This window comes from Prosopis cineraria, unplaced genomic scaffold (genome assembly GCF_029017545.1).
Source record: "Prosopis cineraria cultivar Desert tree isolate PC_DT_omini unplaced genomic scaffold, ASM2901754v1 PC14, whole genome shotgun sequence".
NCBI classification, from domain to species: Eukaryota; Viridiplantae; Streptophyta; class Magnoliopsida; order Fabales; family Fabaceae; genus Prosopis; species Prosopis cineraria.
The window spans coordinates 9,530,305-9,550,383 of record NW_026555345.1 but is presented as its reverse complement, the minus strand read 5'-3'; the positions used below and the strand labels follow the sequence as shown (position 1 = coordinate 9,550,383).

The 20,079-nt window shown below is 36.3% G+C and overlaps 1 protein-coding gene across 5 annotated transcripts in view; it reads right to left on the bottom strand.

Moving 5' to 3' along the window:
• Nucleotides 1-2,043: 2,043 nt before the first annotated feature.
• Nucleotides 2,044-20,079, bottom strand: part of LOC129293755 (SAC3 family protein A) — a 29,507-nt gene continuing 11,471 nt past the window's right edge. For 4 of the 5 annotated variants that reach the window (XM_054931852.1, XM_054931854.1, XM_054931855.1 and 1 more), the window contains 9 exons: nt 12,072-12,169; nt 9,998-10,175; nt 5,334-5,828; nt 5,112-5,252; nt 4,770-4,829; nt 4,007-4,137; nt 3,528-3,661; nt 3,202-3,437; nt 2,044-2,533 (listed from right to left, as the gene is read on the bottom strand). In XM_054931852.1, coding sequence (XP_054787827.1) covers nt 2,432-2,533; nt 3,202-3,437; nt 3,528-3,661; nt 4,007-4,137; nt 4,770-4,829; nt 5,112-5,252; nt 5,334-5,828; nt 9,998-10,175; nt 12,072-12,169 — 1,575 coding nt within the window. In that variant the 3' untranslated portion in view covers nt 2,044-2,431. The remainder of the gene's footprint in view (nt 2,534-3,201; nt 3,438-3,527; nt 3,662-4,006; nt 4,138-4,769; nt 4,830-5,111; nt 5,253-5,333; nt 5,829-9,997; nt 10,176-12,071; nt 12,170-20,079) is intronic. The other variant, XM_054931853.1, reaches the window with a different exon arrangement.

The window sequence follows — 20,079 nt, the reverse complement described above, 5'->3', positions numbered from 1 at the left end:
ACGATCGTTATTTTATTTTTCTTAATAACTCGATGACAACAAGCAGTGGACAGAAATAGATGACGCAACATTTAGGCGAGCCAAAAATACAGGGAACTTGGAAGTTGTATCATAAAATTGATTTTTCATACTTCTTTTTTTTATAAGCCGGAAATAAAAATCATGTAATCGATTATAAATACTTGTTAATGTAATATGTTTATCGTATTATATCAAAACATCTCAGAAACTGTTGATGCCATAAACTATAAACTTTTCTAGAACTAACTTATAGAATAATCTTACTAATTACATGTTTAAAAAACTAAGTAAACAAATTCATGCAAATTAAACAAAATTAGTTAAAATCAGTTGATATTCTTAGAATTATCTCATATTTTAAAACAAAAAACCTTTCTTTATAAAAAATGAAACATTTTCCATTTTCAGTTAGTCTATATTTGCCAACGGTTTAAATCAAATTTTATTAACATAAATTTAGTTATTTGTATAATATTTTCTGCCGACGATGTTACATTATAATAATAGTTCCATAAAATATTGAATCTAAGCTGTTCAATTTTTTATCACATGATAAGAAAAAAAATGAGAGGAATGATCTAATGCTATATTTGTATATACATGGATTTGGATTTCAATTTGAATTTGAGCCAAATTCATTATTTGAATAATTAAAAATGTATATATTTTGCATTGCCCCAAATCCAAATCCAAGTTCTATTTCAATCTCTTTGTAATTTAAAATCCTTTCTAAACTCCTATTATTTCAAATTATAATTCAATCTCTTTTGTAATTTGACTCAAATCTATGAAAGCTTGATTGACCAACCAACGATAATTAGACCAGTCCGCCGAAGTTGATGAAAACAAGCTTCCACTGTTGATCGGGACTAGACAACCGACTTCCTCCAGGACTAGACCAACAAGGACAACCGGGATGAGACAACTGACTGTCACTGGGAACGGACTGATGACGACGATTAGGACGACTGACCTCCACTAAGACCAAATCGATAGTGATGACTGGGACCGAACATGTGGTGACGATCAAACTGAACTGGCTTTCGAGATTGAACAGACAACGACGACTGGCACCGGACGCCCAACTTTCGCCAGGACTGGATTGACAACGACGACAGGGACCAAATGGCTGACTTCCACCTGGATCAAACCTACAATGATGATGGGGACCGAACGGCTGACTTCATCCTGAACCAAACCAACAACAATGTCGAGGATTGGAGGATCAACTTCCACCAGGACTAAACCAATGACAATGATAGGGACATAACGTCCTATCCTAATTGTCGCCTTAGGTTTGGCCTCGATGGCCATAATTAGTCCAGTCTCGGTAGAAGTTAGCCTTTCGATCAAGGTGGATGTCGAGCATCAAATCCCGGTGGAAGTCAATCGTCCAATTCCCATCGTCCCCGTCAGTTCGATCCCAGCTGAAGTTGGTAGTCTGTTCTCCATCGTTGCCATCAGTTCAATCCCAATGAAAGTCAATCGTTCGATCCCAGTGGAAGTCAAGTTTCTTTTAAATTCAAATATAAAATATAAAATATAAAATTTTATTTTAGAACCAAATAAAAAATTTTAATATTATAATTTAAAATTTTTTATATCATTTAAATAAAGAATTTAAAATCCATGAATTTCAAATACGAAATTTCAAATATGAGAGTCTAAATCCAAATTTCTAACTTAAATCCACCTATCCAAATACAACCTAAATTCATTTTATTCGTCTTTCTTAATTCATTCCCCATCATAATCATGCAACAATGTAATTGAAATATTAATGACCCTATAGATTTAGAATGAGACATGTAAATATAATTGAAAGTGACATTAAGCATTTACTCAATTTTCTTCTTCTTTGGTCTCTCACTACTCCATGGTAAAAAATACACCCGCTCAAAGGACATACAATTTTACAAATATGCCAACCAATCTTGTCTCAGCTTTTTCTGCAGACATGGGTTTTATTTCATGATGCATCGATTATGGCATTTGTAACTGAAAATAAGAGAGAGAGAATCGTGACAGAGAAGGCAATTTTATGTTCTTTATTGCTGCAATTTTAACTCAATTACATTAATTAGTCCTGTCCACACCAGGAAAGAATGGCAACCATCTTCAGAACACTCTAAAATTTTCATTCAACTACAAAGGCTTAAAAAGCCAATTTTCTTTCATTTGGCAATGTGGATACCTTTTCTCTCACATCATAGTTGACTCTACTTTACAATTCCCTGACCTGATGAGACTAAAGTTACATGAAAGCTCAGAGATGGCCTCTTCCTAGTCTTGTTTGAGATACAACCTACTGCTACGATCTGGATTGTTGAGGGTCGCACCAGAATTTTTGCATTAGCTCACTGAATGATCTCAAAATTATTATGTATTCAACTTGGAGCAACCAACCTGGTTATAATGGCGCCCTTGCTAAGAAGTCATTAACGGCAAGATTGGCGTCACCGTGGGACACAGCATCCTCTGGTTCTGGCATGTATAAAGTAGAAGATGAAGCCTGCAAAACCATTTTTGGAGTCAATGAGATATCACATGACTAGAATATTCTCTCATAGCTACTATATTAACTAGGGGTGGAGCCAAACACAAGCCAATTAATATTAATATGTCACTTAGATCACATCGGCTTCCTACATCTTTTACATAGATATATAGATTATATGGAAGACTGATTTCTCAAGTCAAGGAGACACAATCTGAAGGTTTTACAAAGTAAGAATTGAGTGAAACACTCTTTTTTTAGCAACAAATTTTCAAACGAGTAACTTCTAAATTAACAGGGATCAGCATAAACCAACAAACTAAAATAGTCTAATAATAACTCTTTAGTGTAACTAGATACGATTTTCCATGCACTGCACAAAGTCTAAAGTTGAATTGCTCTATCAACAACTTACAAATACTTCAACTTTCTGTAAATTTTATATATTGACATATGGATGAGGGAAGAGAAAGCAGGTACTCAATGCCCCCACAAGTGCAGATGCTCCCTAGGGGTAGCAATACCTCACGAAAGTGGAAAGGCTAAACCTATAGATATATAGCTATGTTATGTTGATTCTAGATTTGAAATTAAAGCTCATATATTGCTACGGAGGTACTAGGTTAGATCTGACTCAATTAGTAAACTTAGTAAGGAATGGAGAGGTAGAGGCCATAACATACTTTCGTGTCAAGCAGAGTTTCTCCACTGCTATCAGAAATAACTATGGCACCGTGTACTTTCAACCATTCTACACACTCCTCAAATGCATCTGCATCCTTCTCATTACTTTCTACATCTGTAGCCATTGAAGTTGAGAATCCAAGAACCTGAGCAACATATGAAACAGGTACAGTAGGACGGTATGACCGGCACATGCAAGTCACAGCTTTATAACGCATCTTTTCAACACAAAGATCTGTGAAAGGGCAGAGAAATAAGTCTATTCCTTGTAAGGTAGAAGTTGTGAACAAGCTATGTCAAAAGAGATAAATTACAGGGTACCCACCCATAAGGCAGGTGTTCAAGTTAGGAGCTGCTTTGTATAATCTGAAAAATGCAACATAGTTTCCCGAAGTTACAGCTGCCCGGACAGCAAGGGCATGTTTTACAGCCTCATCCTCTTTTGCTTCGACAGACAACCTGGCATCATCAACATTTGACGTTAGAATCCTAGGCCTTCTATATGCATTGGAAGATGACATATATGAGCATGATTAACGCCTAAGAACCGCAGTTTGAGACTTGACATCATTATAACAAAGTCCACAATGATTTCTCAATAAATTATTTTTACAGCCTGGGGGAGGAGATCCAGCTTCATCCAGGCTACCTTCGAACTATGTTTTATACTTAAATTTGAGTATCTTGTGAACAATAGAGCAATCAATGGCCTCCAAAGGGTTAGGTCATAGCACAATAGTTGAGTGTAAATACAAAAAATAAAACAAACCATTTGTGCAGCCATCAAACTCTGATGTAACTAACCTTGACATTGATGATACGAGATCTCTGTTATTATTTGAATGCAATATAACACAAAGTAAGTTGTAAGCAGCAAACTCCATATGAGATCCCTCAATCCCTTCAGCATATAAAGCTTTCAACTGTGATTGGCACTGATATCACAGCCCCCAAAAAAAAAAAAATCAATATCACAAGCTTCAATATCATGCAAATAAATAACATCAACAAAACCATTAATTAAAATACTATTTTAAATAATGGATTCAGAAAAAATTACTTGATTCTACCCATTATTTCAAATTAAGCAATCAAAGGAAAATTTTGTTGTATAAAGCCCTATTAAGGCCATTAATTGAAATTTCAGTACATAAATCATTTTAAATTCTACAATAGTGAATAAGTGACTCACTATGATCATGTTCACTGTTTTAAGTTAAAAATTATCATGCTGGCCAAAAAAAGTTAAAAATTATCATAATTAAAAAAATTACTACATTTTGCATTAGTATACAAGCCATCGACCACCTCAGATTTTAAACATGTTCTGCAACGGCTGATTTATAACAAGCAACCAAAACAGTTATCCCCAAGGTTAGAATAGCACATAAAGGCCACAATATTATCTGAAAAGTTTCATAGACAGTGGATAAGTGTATGACTTCATTAGGAATAATACATACAGATAATAAATGACCATTAAAAGAAGTAGCGACAGAGAAGTCATCAAAGGACAAAAGGAACTTAAACTAGTTTAGTTTCAGTTAGAAACTATCAAAGATATAACCTGATTATACTCAGGCAGGTCCCCAACTTCCAGTGCAAGCCGAGCATGTGTTTCATACACCTAAGCCATCAGAGACTAAAGAGTTAGAATGTGGAAAATGAAATGCATGAAAAAGAATGGGGAAAATATAAAAAATAACATAAAACTTGATTGGGAATAACAGCTACAACTGAAGTAGCTCTCCAAAACAGATAAGGAAAAATTAAGGGGGCCAAAAAAATTCAAATCTATAGACTAGGAATTCAGCTGAACAAATATACAACACCCATGCAATTGAGCAAGAAATAGGAAAAAGAAAAGGCAGTCAGAGATAATACACAAGTTTATAAAACTCAATAATACCTTGACTGTTAGTTGATTGTGTATCCGTTGTACTGTTAGGTCTTGGCGGATAGACTTCAACTGATCACACTTATAGAGGTAATTCTTGTGAGAATTTTGAACCATCAGTAGAGCTTTTTCAAGAACTTCTTCAGGTCTCACCTGCATTTTAAGAATTACACAATACTTAGTTATTCTGAGGCAGGGAGAGATCAGATCAGTAGGAAGTAAACAGATAATTACAGTGGCAGGATCAGGTGCAGATGTAAGGCGTAGGTAACGCTTCTCAATTTCCTGGCAAGTACCCTTCACAGTAAGAGCATCCCAGTCAATATCCTCAACAGCTTTGTTGCTACCATCTTCAAAGCTTTTGCTTAACACCAATGCACTAGCTCTTCTGTTATAGAGATTTCCAGCTCCAGCATTTTTGGGCCTCAAGCGACTGTTTTCCGAACGATGCCCTTGCCCTAATTCAAATCGCTTAGAGCGATTTTCTCGTCTCTTTCTCTCTTCTGGTGAATCTGCAAGAGCCATTGCACCAGAATAATATGCCGTCAGACCTTGTTCCTTATCACTATCACTAGATGCATCACCATTTTCTGAGGGAATGGGAGCTTCAGCAAGACGCTGCTTCTTAAACACCCTTTGGGGAGTTTTAATAGAAGTTCTCTGAAATATACTAGCCCATTTATTGTTTCTCAGACCATCCTCCTTGCCCTCTTTGTTCTCCACTACCACCTGCATATCATAAAATCAGATAAAGGACTTACTGCGCAACATATGCCTGAACATGATCGCCCTTGGAAGTATTTATTAAATGAAAAATAGAAGTGCTTTTCCATCTAAAAATAAGGCCATACTATTAGAAAGTACATATACACAAATTCATGAAAGTTTGTATGCATTTTGGGAGCAAGGCAATCAAAATGAGAAATGTCGTGCTACTGTTATCCATCAAAGGGACATATTTGATAGAACTAAAATTATTAAAAAGAAAAAAAAGATTAGCGGGTAAATTAAATTGCAGCAAAAAGAGCGAAGTACAGCTTCTGTTCAAGATATAAATAAAGCCAGCCTCAATTTAAGCTTCTATGTTCAAAGCCTCCATAACTAAGTGATCAGGAGTTCAATCACAAACAAAAGGTCTGATGTATGGCCCATACTTTGTCCAGACTACAATAAGCCCAAATGTACAAGATACTAGTTAGAGATATTAATAAGGGACAATGTCATTTGGGTCCCTTGAGGGAATTATTAACGCTTCAGTTCCACTTCCCAAAAAAAATTATTAATATAGTATATCATAGTTGCCAATCTCAAAAGAGTCGTGTTCAAGGGAGATAAGTGTCAATAATTCCCTTACAAGGAATTCAAACGATACTCCCTATTGATGAAGTCGACACTAGGCCCTGACCTATCAGCTTGTGCTTTCAAAAAGGGTTCATGAAATCAATACAAAATTTCTACAACAACAACAACAACAACAAGCCTTTATCCCACTAGGTGGGGTCGGCTACATGGATTGCAAGACGCCATTGTGCTCTATCATTTATCAAGCTTTTAGAAATATTATTAATTAAGAGGTCACGTTCAACAACTTCCAAGAGTGTTCTCTTAGGCCTTCCTCTAACTCTCTTAATTGGACTCAAAGTTATATGTTCCACTCTTCTCACTAGTGCCTCCCTTGGTCTTCTTTGTACATGCCCAAACCATCTCAACCGATTTTCTACCATTTTTTTCTCAATAGGTGCCACCCTCACTTCTTCGCGTATGTGCTCATTTCGAATTTTATCTTTACGTGTATGTCCGCACATCCATCGTAACATTCTCATCTCTGCTACTCCAACTTTATGCTCTTACTGTCATGTTAGAGCCCAGCATTCACTACTATATAACATTGCCGGTCTGATAGCAGTACGATAAAACTTTCCTTTAAGTTTATTAGGCACCTTACGGTCACAAATAACTCCTTTAGCTTTTCTCCAATTAAACCACCCAGCTTGAATTCTATGTGAAATATCTCCACTGATTTCGCCATCATTTTGAATAATGGCTCCCAAATATCTAAACTTTTCCACTTGAGGTATAATTCGAATAGTCCTTTACCAAATTTACAATATAAATATTCCGTCTTACTTCTACTCAGACGAAAACCTTTCGACTCCAATGTCCTCCTCCATAACTCAAGTTTGCAATTAACCTCTTTTCTTGTCTCTGCTATAAGAACTATATCATCCGCGAAGAGCATACATTTTGGGATTTCCTCTTGAATATGTTCCGTCAAAACATTTAAAATCAAGTTGAACAAATAAGGACTCAGAGATGATCCCTGATGTAGTCCAATCTTTATAGAAAAATCCTTTGTTTGACCACTAGGCGTTCTTATACTAGTTTTTACCCCCTCATACATATCTTGTATGGCTTTAATACAAGCAATCCGTACTCCCTTTTTTTTCCAACGCTTTCCAAAGCACTTCTCTTGGTATACGGTCATAAGCTTTTTCCAAATCAATAAAAACCATGTGTAGATCTTTATCTTTACAACGATACTTTTCCATTAATCCCCTTAGTAGGTAAATCGCCTCTGTAGTTGATCTACCTGGCATAAAACCAAATTGATTCTCAGAAATACTTGTCTCCAATCTCAACCTGTGCTCAATTACTTTCTCCCACAATTTCATTGTGTGGCTCATGAGTTTAATCCCTCTATAGTTAGTGCAATTCTGAATATCTCCTTTATTTTTATAAATAGGAATTAATATACTTCTCCTCCACTCATCAGGCATTTTCTTGGACCGTAAAATTACATTAAATAACTTAGTTAACCATCTCACCCCTTCTTCACCTAAACATTTCCACGCTTCGATAGATATACAATCAGGTCCGTTGGCTCTACCATTTGCCATTTTCTTAAGAGCTTCCTTTACCTCCTTATCACGTATTATTCGATAGAATGACAAATTTTGTTCTCCTTCACCAGTTACTAAATCCTCCAAGTTACTAGATGAATCCTCTCCATCATTGAAAAGTTTAAAGTCTCCCATCTATTTTTAATTTCATCATCTGTAACTAAAATTCTTCCCTCTTCATCCTTAATACACCTTACCTGTTCTAGATCTCTTGATTTTCTTTCCCTACTCTTGGCAATCTTATAAATATTTTGCTCTCCTTCCTTCGTCTCAAGGTTCTTATAAAATTCTTCAAAAGTTTTAGAACGAGCTTCACCCAAAGCTCTCTTAGTTTCCTTCTTAGCCATACGGTACCTCTCCCAATTTTCCTCATTATTACACAAATGTATGGCTTTAAAACAGTTCTTCTTATACTTGATTTTGTCCTGTACACTATTATTCCACCACCAAGACTCCTTATCTCTCGGACCAAAACCTTTCGATTCTCCCAAAACTACTTTTGCAACCTCCCGTATCTTTTTAGCCATATCCTCCCATATGATGTTAGCACTTCCCTGAGAATCCCAAATTCTTTTATCCAAAAGATTTCGCTTAAAAATATCTTGCTTCTCACCTTTTAATTGCCACCACCTAATCCTTGGTGTTACTACTTGTCGACGTTTTTGGATTTTACTCATAATACACACATCAAGAACTAGGACCCTATGTTGTGTCGTTACAGCATCTCCGGGGATCACCTTACAATTTTTACAAAGTTTTCTATCTGTGTTCCTAACCAAAAGAAAATCAATCTGCGACCTTGAGGCTCCACTTTTGTAAGTGATGAGATGCTCATCTCTCTTCTTGAAACAAGTGTTGGCAATCTTAAAATCATACGCCAATGAGAAATCAAGAAGAGTTTGTCCTTCATTGTTTAGCTCTCCAAAACCAAAACCACCATGCACCCTCGCATACTGACCAGCTTCCCTCCCGACATGCCCATTAAAGTCTCCTCCAATAAAAATCTTTTCACTTTGTGGTATATGTCGAATCAACCCCTCCAGATCCTCCCAAAATAATTCCTTAAGACTGGCTTCTGTCCCGACTTGCGGCGCATAAGCGCTAACAATATTAACAGTCTCACGTCCAATTATCATTTTTAAAGAAATAATTCTGTCTCCAATTCTGCTAACTTCTACAACGTTCTTCTTCCACTCCTTATCTATAATGATGCCTACTCCATTGCGTGCACTTACTTTTCCTGTATACCAAAGTTTGAAACCTTGAATATCCTTAGCTTCTTCTCCACGCCATTTTGTTTCTTACAAGCAAAGGATATTGATTTTCCTTTGAATCATAACCCCTACAACCTCTACAGATTTACAATTTAATGTCCCAACATTCCAAGTACCAAATCTAATTTTGCTCTTATGGACTAACTTCTTTAGCCGCGTGCGTCCAGAATGACACGGTAGCCCTTGCTCATTTAACACTACATTCGGGCGCCGATGCAGCGGCTCTAACTCACTTATCACTGTACTCGAGCCATGCAGCGCGTTACTTACGGGCAACGACCAATACAAAATTTCTACACAGAAAATAAAATAATACATGCTAAGCAGAAGGCACATGAAGGCCAAGTTGTCATTATTTTGTTTGCTGCCTTGGGGATGACAAGGAGGCTTTCTTTCTCAATTCGGTTAGGCATTTGTCTTTCTACACATGGTTACACCCAGCTTAAAAGTTGACTATTTAGACTGTAAGAAAAGAAGGTTCAAACGAAAAAAATAAAATCATTTTTAAAAAAGGCTCAAGTCTAATCAGAAAGCACAATAACAAACACCATATAAAAGTCATAATGATATGCTAATGCAATTAACACAACGCTGGCTGAAGACAGTTCAAGTCCTGCAGAAGAATAATAATACCATAGATTTAAATGATACAGCACACAAACCAATAAAAATCTTCAGTGAGAACCTTCAAATCCATAAATTACTTGTAAAAGACTATGCTTACCTTTCTGTCCTTTTCAACATGTGCCCAACTACTGTATTTTTCAGTATGATTACTGTTTGGCATCAGAGTGACAGCAGGCTTTTCCTCTGGTAATGGTTCCCACCTGCTTTTAGATCTTCTACTAGGACTTCTTTTATACTTTGGCACTAAGGAATCATTTGTGGAGCACTCTGAACTACTGTTTGAATAGAAGACAAATAACACTATTAATTGCACAGTAATGACTGAGCTTAAAGGAGTTCAGAAGTGAGAGGAAAGACAAAGGCAAGGACAAGCTGAGGGCAATTTCATTTTTCCTAGTTCAGTTGTTTGAAATTAACAAGAAAAAGAATATGGAAGACTGATTAAAACAAGGGGAAAAAAACAAAATGCATTTTACAAATTTATCTTTCATAAGATTTAGGATGATTAATTAATTTGATTTAGTTTCTCCACATTGAAATTTTAGGAAAAAAAATAATAAACGTTATAAACTCCCAGAGCATAGTTAAATCAATTCACAGAAGCCATTAAAGGCCAAGGGCATATTGAAGGACAAATTGATCACCAAAATGTTCACAAATTTCTCACTTAATGATAGATTGTTGCATTGATAGTCTATGTTAATGACATAATTACTATAGGAGCTTTTGATGAAGAAATTAATTTAAAAAAAAAAGATTGAAACGTAAACTGGCTAAATATTGAGATCAAAATCCTCAACCTAAAGTACTTCTTGGAAATTGAAGTTGCTCATTCAAAGGGTAAAGTTGTCTCTCAAGGAAAATATACTTGATACCCCCCAGAGGAAACTAGCATCATTACATGTAAAACCAGCCGCAAAAGCTATGGAAACCAATTACAAGATAGATCCGTGAAAATAGTTAACCAATTGAGTTTTCTTTTTTTTTTTTGGCTCCCCTCTTCTTTTTGGTCAACAAATCAAAGGCTAGTTCAAAATCTGAATTCTCACATACCAAAAATGACAACTACTTTCCTATAAGTCAAGTTAATCAATACATGAACAAACAAACAGAAGTGAATATAGAAATTGTATACGAATTTTGATATATTTGAAGTTGACATCTGATAAGGGAATTTAAATTAGGAATGGTGTTGAGAGAGGTAGAGAGGTGCAAATTGGTGTTGAGGGATCGCTCTATAACTATTGGTAGGTCAACTATTAGTGACAAGAAGTAAAGAACAATCTCTTATTATTTGCAGTGTAACGTTGGGTGTAAGATCCAGTCTCAATGGACTCGTTAAGGATTGTTGTTAACAAGGTCACTTTAGTGAGACTAGAGTCTCAATAGAGGCCCCAATGGGTTCTTTGCGATGACGTGGCAACCATAAGTATCATGTAGAACCTGGTTGATCATGATAGAACCATACATAGTAAGTTAGACAGACACCTTATAAAAGGGAAGCTTCATTTAGGAGTCCAGTCTCAGGTGGTTCATTTGTTGACAAATGTTTTTGAAAGCCAAGCAGCAAGCTAAGAATGATCATTATTAGTTTATTGGCTCATGAAAATGTCGAAGTTCTTGTGTGTTGGCTTCCAAACATCCTGCTCAGCTCATACTTTTTATCATGTTGCATGTTTAACTTCAGTGTTTCATTATTTAGTTCTGTATTTCACAATTTTATCCTAACTAATTTTGGATTATTTGTTTGAGTTCAAGTCTCGCTTGGATCAGGAAATTGGTGTTTTAGAGTGACTAAAAATAGGATGTTGGCCTGTGCTGACCATAAAATACTGGTTTTGTATTCAGCAGCCAATACCCACCTAGTGGGATAAAGGCTTGTTGTTGTTGTTGTTGTATTCAGCAGCCACAGGAAGTAAGAACAATACAGTCTGAAGTTTATGTTATTCCTCTTCTCCTTTTATTATTCTCTTGGAATATACAAACAGAAAGCTCCTTGTTTTCCACTTGAATACTGGGAGAAAAGTAAAGAAGGCAGAAACACTAATTTATATATGCATAAAACCTCAACAATGAGTCACCATAGACTAGAACCACCAGAGGTGCACGTATAACTACACTTGATTGATGTCAAGACCTGGTAAAAAGAACTAAGAGGGTAAAAGTCATACTCTTTATCGACTGCATCCGCATCTGGAATTGGGAATAGTGGTTCAATTTCCCAATTTTTTGTGTACAGGGTACTGTCAGCAGTTGCCTTAGTGATAATCTGCAATGAGGATGAAAAATCTAACAAAATTATAGATCCAAAGTGCAAACATAAACAATCTTTCAAATGAGTTTGCATCTCATGCTAAAGTTCAATATGAAGGACAAACAAACTAGAAGTGAACATCAATCCAGAAAACTAGATCATGCTCAGATTAGGCTACAATTTGGTTTTATCTGGGCATAAGATTTCAAAAATTTTATTTCCTGGCTACACCCAGCTCTCTATCTCAGCATTTTATCCTCCTTGCTCTTTCACTCCCTCACCCTCTCATTCTCATTCTACCCTACTCTCCCACCTTCTCTCTCTTCCAACTCCCTGCTCTTTGAACCCCGTTATGTAATTTTTCCAAAAAAAAAAAAAAATAAACTATCTTAAAAAATTACAGTACATCATGTTGAAAAAGAATAAAGGAGCCTAAGACAAACTACAAAGAAACATGACAAGGGGTGGTAGAAATCAATGAAGATTTTGATGAACTAAGGTCTATTGCCCAGTCCTTGTTTACGTAATTATATGCAAATAAAATAACTTTAACCTGAATATCTGATATGGTCAAGACCTTATTCAATAACAATCAATTATTTTAACAACATATTAAGGTGAGGAATGCCAAACAACGGCTGCAAGCAATTGTTGGAGTTCACAAGAAAAGAGAGCTGTTAAGCCTGCCATTATATGCAGAAGCTGTGTACTTTTACTTTCCTTTATATCTCTTATCTGATTGTTATATATTAGTATCCTTTATATTGTATTTCCGTTCCTACTTTTCCACTGCTGTCAGGATAAGTTTTATTTTATTCAATTTTGCAAGCCTATCTCTTGGGATCTTATAGGATAAAGCTGTTAATATTATATCCCCATAACAGGCATCCTATTTCATTCAGAAATAACACAACATCACAGAGCTGGGAACTCTGATTGTTCACATGATATCAAAGCCATGATCAGCTTTGTGTGTGTTTGGATCGAAAAATTTACAACTAAGGTTAGGATTCAACTGAAGTTAGCAAACTGAGGTTAGAAAAAAAGTCAGTAAATATAACGTGATTTATGTTTGGATACCTTTTTTTTTAAAAGTCAGTTAGATAAATTAAAATTTGTTTGGATGATTTAAGATAAAAGTCAGTTGAAATTTTTAATGATCAAAATAAATATAAATTTTATACATATATATATAATAATAATAATAAAAATTTGATGTATTTATACCCACTATTTTTATATTTTCCTTTTAAGTTTTTCAGTTACTTCCTTCTTTTCAATCCTAATCCGCCCATTCATTTATTCCCTCCTTTTCCATTAATCTCTTTCTGTATTTATACCCACTATTGCCTCTCTTTCTTCCCACCCACACCCAAAACCCCTTTTGATCCTTCTTTTCCCAATACATGATACATAAGCACTCTCGCTTTGGGATTTGCCTTCAATTTGCGTATGGCGATTCAAGCACAGTTATGTCCAAACAATCTCAGCTTCCCGTTTTGTGGGTCTCAAGATTTGATGATCGAGAATAGGTTAGCTCAGTCGTGTTTCAATTCCCAACAGACACACCAACAGCAACAGAATTTGCAACAGTTGTACAATGAAAGGTAGAGGAATCAGAACATGCTTGTCGAGGCGAACCTTCTCTTCTCTGGTGATGCCAAAGCAAGCCACCTTAACCCATCTTCACTATCCATTTCGAAAGGCTCTTCAATTTGAGAAGCAAAGCCAGGATATGGATCGCTTCATCAGATTACAGGTTAGGACCCGATATTATTACATGTGTTTATTTGTTTGTTTCTCTCTCTTTGTTTTTTTTTTGGTCAAGTGTTTTGGATTGTGCAAGGATTTGAATGTTACTCTTATGAATGGTGTAGAATGAGAAATTGAGAATCGTGCTACAAGATCAGAGGAAGCAGCAAGAGGCGACGTTACTGAAGAAAGTGGAATCCGACGCGATTTACACGCTGAGGCATAGGAAGACGAAGATGGTGCCAGTAGGAAGGAGCATGATGAGACGACGCACAAGAAGAAAGTGGAGCTTGTGCCAGATAAATGAGGAGAGAGAAAGCACAAAAATATGAAAGGAAAATTCCTTCAACGGCCAAACGTTAACACTGAGAGTAAAAAGCCAGGTCTATTGGCTTCTAAAAAAACGCTCATTTAAACATAACTTAGGTTGGAAATTTTTGTTAATCCAAACAATACTTTTTGAGTTTTTTAGTTTCTAACTTCAGTTTACTCATTCTAACTTCAGTTAGAAATTAATCCAAACATACTCTTTAGCATTATGCCAGACATGAATGTTGAAGCTCAAGCTTTTTCATCCAAGACACCAACTCTGAACCCACACAGCAACATCTCATCTTCACATAGGGCTAACGAGATGTCCAGTGTCCTCATTAAGCCACTTGAATTAATTGGCACTAATAAGTAATTAGCTCTAATGATCACGAAGTTTCCCAATATTCATCCCAGGGAACGGCAAAGAAAGTTACATCACTGGCCATGTACCTTCACTAAATACATGCGGTCTTAAATTTGCAACTTGGGTTGCAGGAAACAACCAAGTCATGGCTACTAAACTTGATGAAAGTTCAGGATGGAGGAAACTTCATCCAGCGTGATGGAGATCAAAGCAAACCAATAGCCAAGGACTGGGAAGCAGTCCCAATTACAACTATTTTTTTAGCTTATACCGATTTTTGTTTCTGGGTAACCTGTGCAAAATATTAAATATTTCTCTTTCTACTACACATAGGACCTCTTGAACTCCACTCATAAAATTCACATCCCCAGTTTGAAGTTAAATTGTTTTGAGTCAATTCCTACTCTCATGTAGAAGATAAGCCCTTGGAAGAAAAGCTATGAAGCTAAGACTATTTGAAGAGGGGAGTCATTGCATAGGGTAGGTGAAGGGAATGGCAACAAAAGAAAGACAAGAATCAAGATCCAACAACTCCTAAACAAATTCTCCCATAACCAAGACTTTTACTTTGTAGGGAAAATTAATACAGAAATCTAAGATCTGGTAAGCAACATATTATGGTTTTGATTTAGCATTTGTTCATGTCAATTAAAGAAATAAAAAATAACCAGTGCGCATGTAAGTATAATCAAGGAAATTATCAAGTAGGACCTTCTGGTGAAGGGTACATCTAAATAGTGGGGTGTTAACAAGATTCCATATAAAGACTTGTTCAAAAAGGAAACTACAAAAGCTAATTTAAGTCTGATTTTATTCTTGATTTGAATTTGGAATTATTTAGGAGAGATTTTATTTAGATATGTAGTTATTTAGATTTTATTCAGTACTTTATCCAGTTATTTATATCTTATTCAGTATTTTATTTAAATATAGATTTTAGGAGATTTTATTCAGTTTTTATTTAAGAATCTAGTTATCTAGATTTTTATTTAATATTTTGGATTGTATTTAGTATTTTTAAATATGCTTAGCAACTGAGAAGCCAGCGTATCATGAATGAAACAGTATTTTAAACCCTTTAAAGATTCTTCTAAGTGTGGCTATTAAAAAAAGTAAAGAACAAAATTCTTGTTCTATACCATCTTAATAGATTTGTTGCTTCTGTTTCCTTTTATTACTTTTGAACACCTAACAATCTGACATCAGAGCCATGGCTACCATAAGTTCCACACAAGAATCTAACAATGCTCCCTCACAAAATAACCCTCCAGAAAATCACAACCCATTCACACCAGATCATCTGGCTATCTTTGCTTCAAAACCCGAAACTCTTGATCTGTTAAAAGAAAAGGTAGAGGTGCTTAAGGCCTTTGCACTCAATAAAGGCAAAAAGCTAAAGGAGAGTCATCACAAGCACTCTCATTGAGATGAAGAAAGTGACAACGAACCAAAAAATTACAGGCATAACACAATACCTCACCAAAATTGAATTCCTCAAATTCAATAGAGGTAACGCTCAAGGTTAGATTCTTAAAAGCAAAAAAAATACTTTAGCATTATGACCCTGAAAAGCACAAGTTGGACATTGCATCAATGTCTTTGGAAGGTGATGCACTTGCTTTATTCACCTAGGTCAACAACAAGCGAACACTTCTCTACTAGGATGGGATGGTTACAGCTCTACTAGGATGGGATAGTTACAGCGTTATAGGAGAATTTCGGACCCTTGAAGCACTAAAATCTAGATGAATTCTTGTGTAGCATCAAACAAGAGGGTTCAATACGAGAGTACCGCACAGAATTTGCCAAACGTTCTACACAAGTAAAGTATTGGCCAAAGCACTGCTTGCTTGGCATTTCTCTCAATGAGTTGAGGGAAGAATTACATGCAAACATGCATATTCACAAGCCAAGGAGTGTCTCTTGTGCCATGAGCCTTGTCCTAGAGTTTGAAAGTAAGGTAAAAGTTCGCAAGCCCAAGCCCTTTGCACATGACCAAAAGAGAGCATCAAAAGCATTCTCTCTGACCACATACTTGGACATCCAGAAGCCAATGACGTCACCCTTCATCCTCAAACCAACTACTAGAACGCCTCATGAAAGCCCAGCAACAACGATAGAGAGATAAGGGCCTATGTTTTCATTGTGGTGATTTGTTGAGGCCAGGACATCGCTATAAGGGATCATTCTCATTGCTAAAAATTACAGAAAAGGCCGAGGAAATCATTCCTCCTCTTGCAAATGCTTGGCTCAATGAAACTGAACTTAAAAGGGCAAAAATTTCGCTTAATGCTATTCTGGGAAGCAATATTGGGTCTACAACAAAGCTTAATGGTGTGTTATGCACACGCAAAGTATTGTTGTTGGTGGATAGTAGCACTACTTACAATTTTATCTCAGATTCACTGGTACAAGATCTTGACCAACCTACCCAGTCTGTTTCTACTTTCAAAGTCCAAATTGGTGATAGTATTATTGTACGTTGCAGCCAAATCTGCAAAGATATAGAAGTTCAACTCACTGGGCGAGCCATTAAGGAAGACTTCTACCCCTTTACTCTCAAGGGAGTTGATCTAGTTCTTAGTATTAAGTGGCTAGCATCCCTCAATTCAATGCAAGCCAACTAGAATGAGCTCTTTATGATCTTCTGGTTGAAAGGCAAAAGGTATAACCTCCAGGGAATCCCTAATAGTCTAATAAGGGGGCTCAGCTTTGCTTTATGCAACATGTAGATGCTTCCACCGAATATAATACTTTCAAATATTTCAACCTAGAGTCTTTCTTTGGAGAATTCCCCACTATTTTTGACAAACCAGCCAATCTACCTCCATTTATAAGTCATTCACATGCCATCCCACTACTACCAAGGGCTAAACCTCCTAACTTGTGACAATACAGGTACCCACGTTATCAAAAGACTAAGATTGAGAAACAAGTTGAAGAATTGCTTCAAAAAGGGCTCCATCGCCCAACTCCAGTCCATTTGCAAGACCAATTTTATTAGTTACCAAGAAAGATGGTTTGTGGCATTTTTGCATGGACTACGAAAAACTAAACAGCATTACAATCCCATATATTGAATGCGATGCTTCCACAGAGGGGATTAGGGCCATCCTATTGCTTACTTTAGTAAAGGTTTCTCTTTCTCTAACTACTACAAATCTACTTATGATAAGGAACTCCTTGCCTTAGTTCTTGCAATGCAAAAATAGTGCCACTACCTCCTAGAAATGCATTTCTTTGTGAGACTAAACATGCTAGCCTCCAGTATCTGCTACAACATCGAATCACCACAAATATCCAACAATGATTGATCATAAAGCTCTCGCCTTTTGACTTTACTATCATCCATAAGGCAGGTGCAGATAATAAGGGGGCCGATGCATTGTCAAGGCAACCCTAGCATGCAAACTTTTTCCAAATGGCAGTGCCTTTCGCCTTGGAGTTGCACAATCTCTCCTCCAAGTTGACACTAGATCCCTATACCAATGATATAATGTTAGATTTGCAAAGGGATTCGTCCTCTCAACCAAGATTCCACTTGGCTAACAAAAAAGTTCTTCTATGATAACCAAGTAGTCATTCCTTACACATTACAATTGAGACCAAAGTTACTAGCAAAAGCTCACTCACCTGCTGCTTGTGGACACAATGTTTTTCTTAAAACTTTCAAGAGGCTCACCGGGAACTTTTATTGGCCTTTGATGAAAGTAAATGTAAAGGCATATGTACGGCACTACACCTCTTATTAGCAGAATGAGTATCAAACCTTAGCACCAGCAAGTCTCCTTCAACCATTACCTATACCCTCTCAAATTTGGAAGGACATCTCACTTGATTTCATCACCAACCGTCCAAAGTCAAGTGATTTTGAGGTCACATTAGTAGTGGATCGTTTGATTAAGTATGCTCACTTCATTGCTCTTGCGCATCCTTACACTACAGAGGTCAAGGCAATTTTGTGTGAGGAAATTATTCAGCTACATGGGGTGCCTCGCTCAATTATATCTAATAGAAACCCTGTCTTCATGGGCTCCTTTTGGCAAGAGTTATTCCAGCTGAGCTAGACCAAGTTAAAGATGAGTAATACAAACCATCCCCAAATGGATGGTCAAATGGAGGTGGTTAACCAAGGTCTTAATAAAGCCTATTTGCGATGTTTTGCAAATGAACAACCTCATCTGTGGTACAAGTTTCTTTGTTGGGCTGAATATTCTTACAACATAGGTCATTATACATCAACCAACTGTTCTCCATTCAAGTTAGCTTACGATAGGGACCCTCCTCCCTTGCTTCCTTATGTGAAGGGACAAACACCTATCGCTGACTTAGAAGACCAATTGAAGACGAGGGATGCAATGCTCAAACTTCTAAAGGATGACTTGCACAAGGCTCAAGATCAAATGAAGGCTTATGCTAACAACCATAAGAGAGAAGTTGAGTATGTCGAGGGTGATGTTGTTTGCTTGCAAGTACAACCCTTTCACCAACAATCATTCACTAAGAGGAAGTTTGAGAAATTGTCATTGCACTTCTTTAGGCCATACGAGATCCTTAAGAAGATTGGGAAGGTAGCTTATGAATTGGAACTTCCCTCGAATGCTCAAATTTCACCCCATTTTTCATGTCACTCTCTTGCGCCCCACTCATGGGCTAGATCCACCAACTATCCCAGCTTCTTTACCGCTCTCTGCTGATTTTGACTTGCACATGGTGCCCACTCAAGTCTTAGCTCATTGCTGGACTCACCATAGCTCGCTTGAACCATTGGTGTAATGGCAAGCATGACCTATGGAAGAAGTAATCTAGGAGGACTACGACCTCTTGCAAGCTCAATTTTCCTCTTTTCAACTTGAGGTTGAGGACAAGTTGAGTTTCCCCAAGGGATAATGATAAGATTCCATTAAAGACTCATGCAAGAAGGAAACGGCAAAGACTAACGTAAGTCTAATTTTATTATTTGATTTGAATTTGGAATTATTTAGTAGAGATTTCAGGAGATTTTATTTAGATATTTAGTTATTTAAATTTTATTCAGTATTTTATCCAGTTATTTAGATTTTATTCAGCATGTCATACGGATATAGATTTTAGGAGCTTTTATTCAGTTTTTTTTAATTATCTAGCTATTTAGATTTTTTTTTATATAGAAGTTATCTAGATTTTTATTCAATATTTTGGAATTTTGGATTGTATTTAGTGTTATAAATATGCTTAACAATTGAAAAGCTAGCATATCATGAATAAAATAGCCTCTTAAACCCTATAGAGATTTTCCTAAACGTGGTTATTAACAAAAGTATAGAACAAAATTCTGGTTCTATATCATCTTAATAAATTTATTCCTCCTATTTACTTTTATTACTTTTAAGCACCTAACAATTGTTGTAGTGCACAATGATGTCGTAACATTCATGTGGCCAACCTCACTTAGTAGGATAGAACTTCTTGATGTTTTGTGTCTTTGTGTCTGCGTAGACAAAGAGATAGAAAGAGA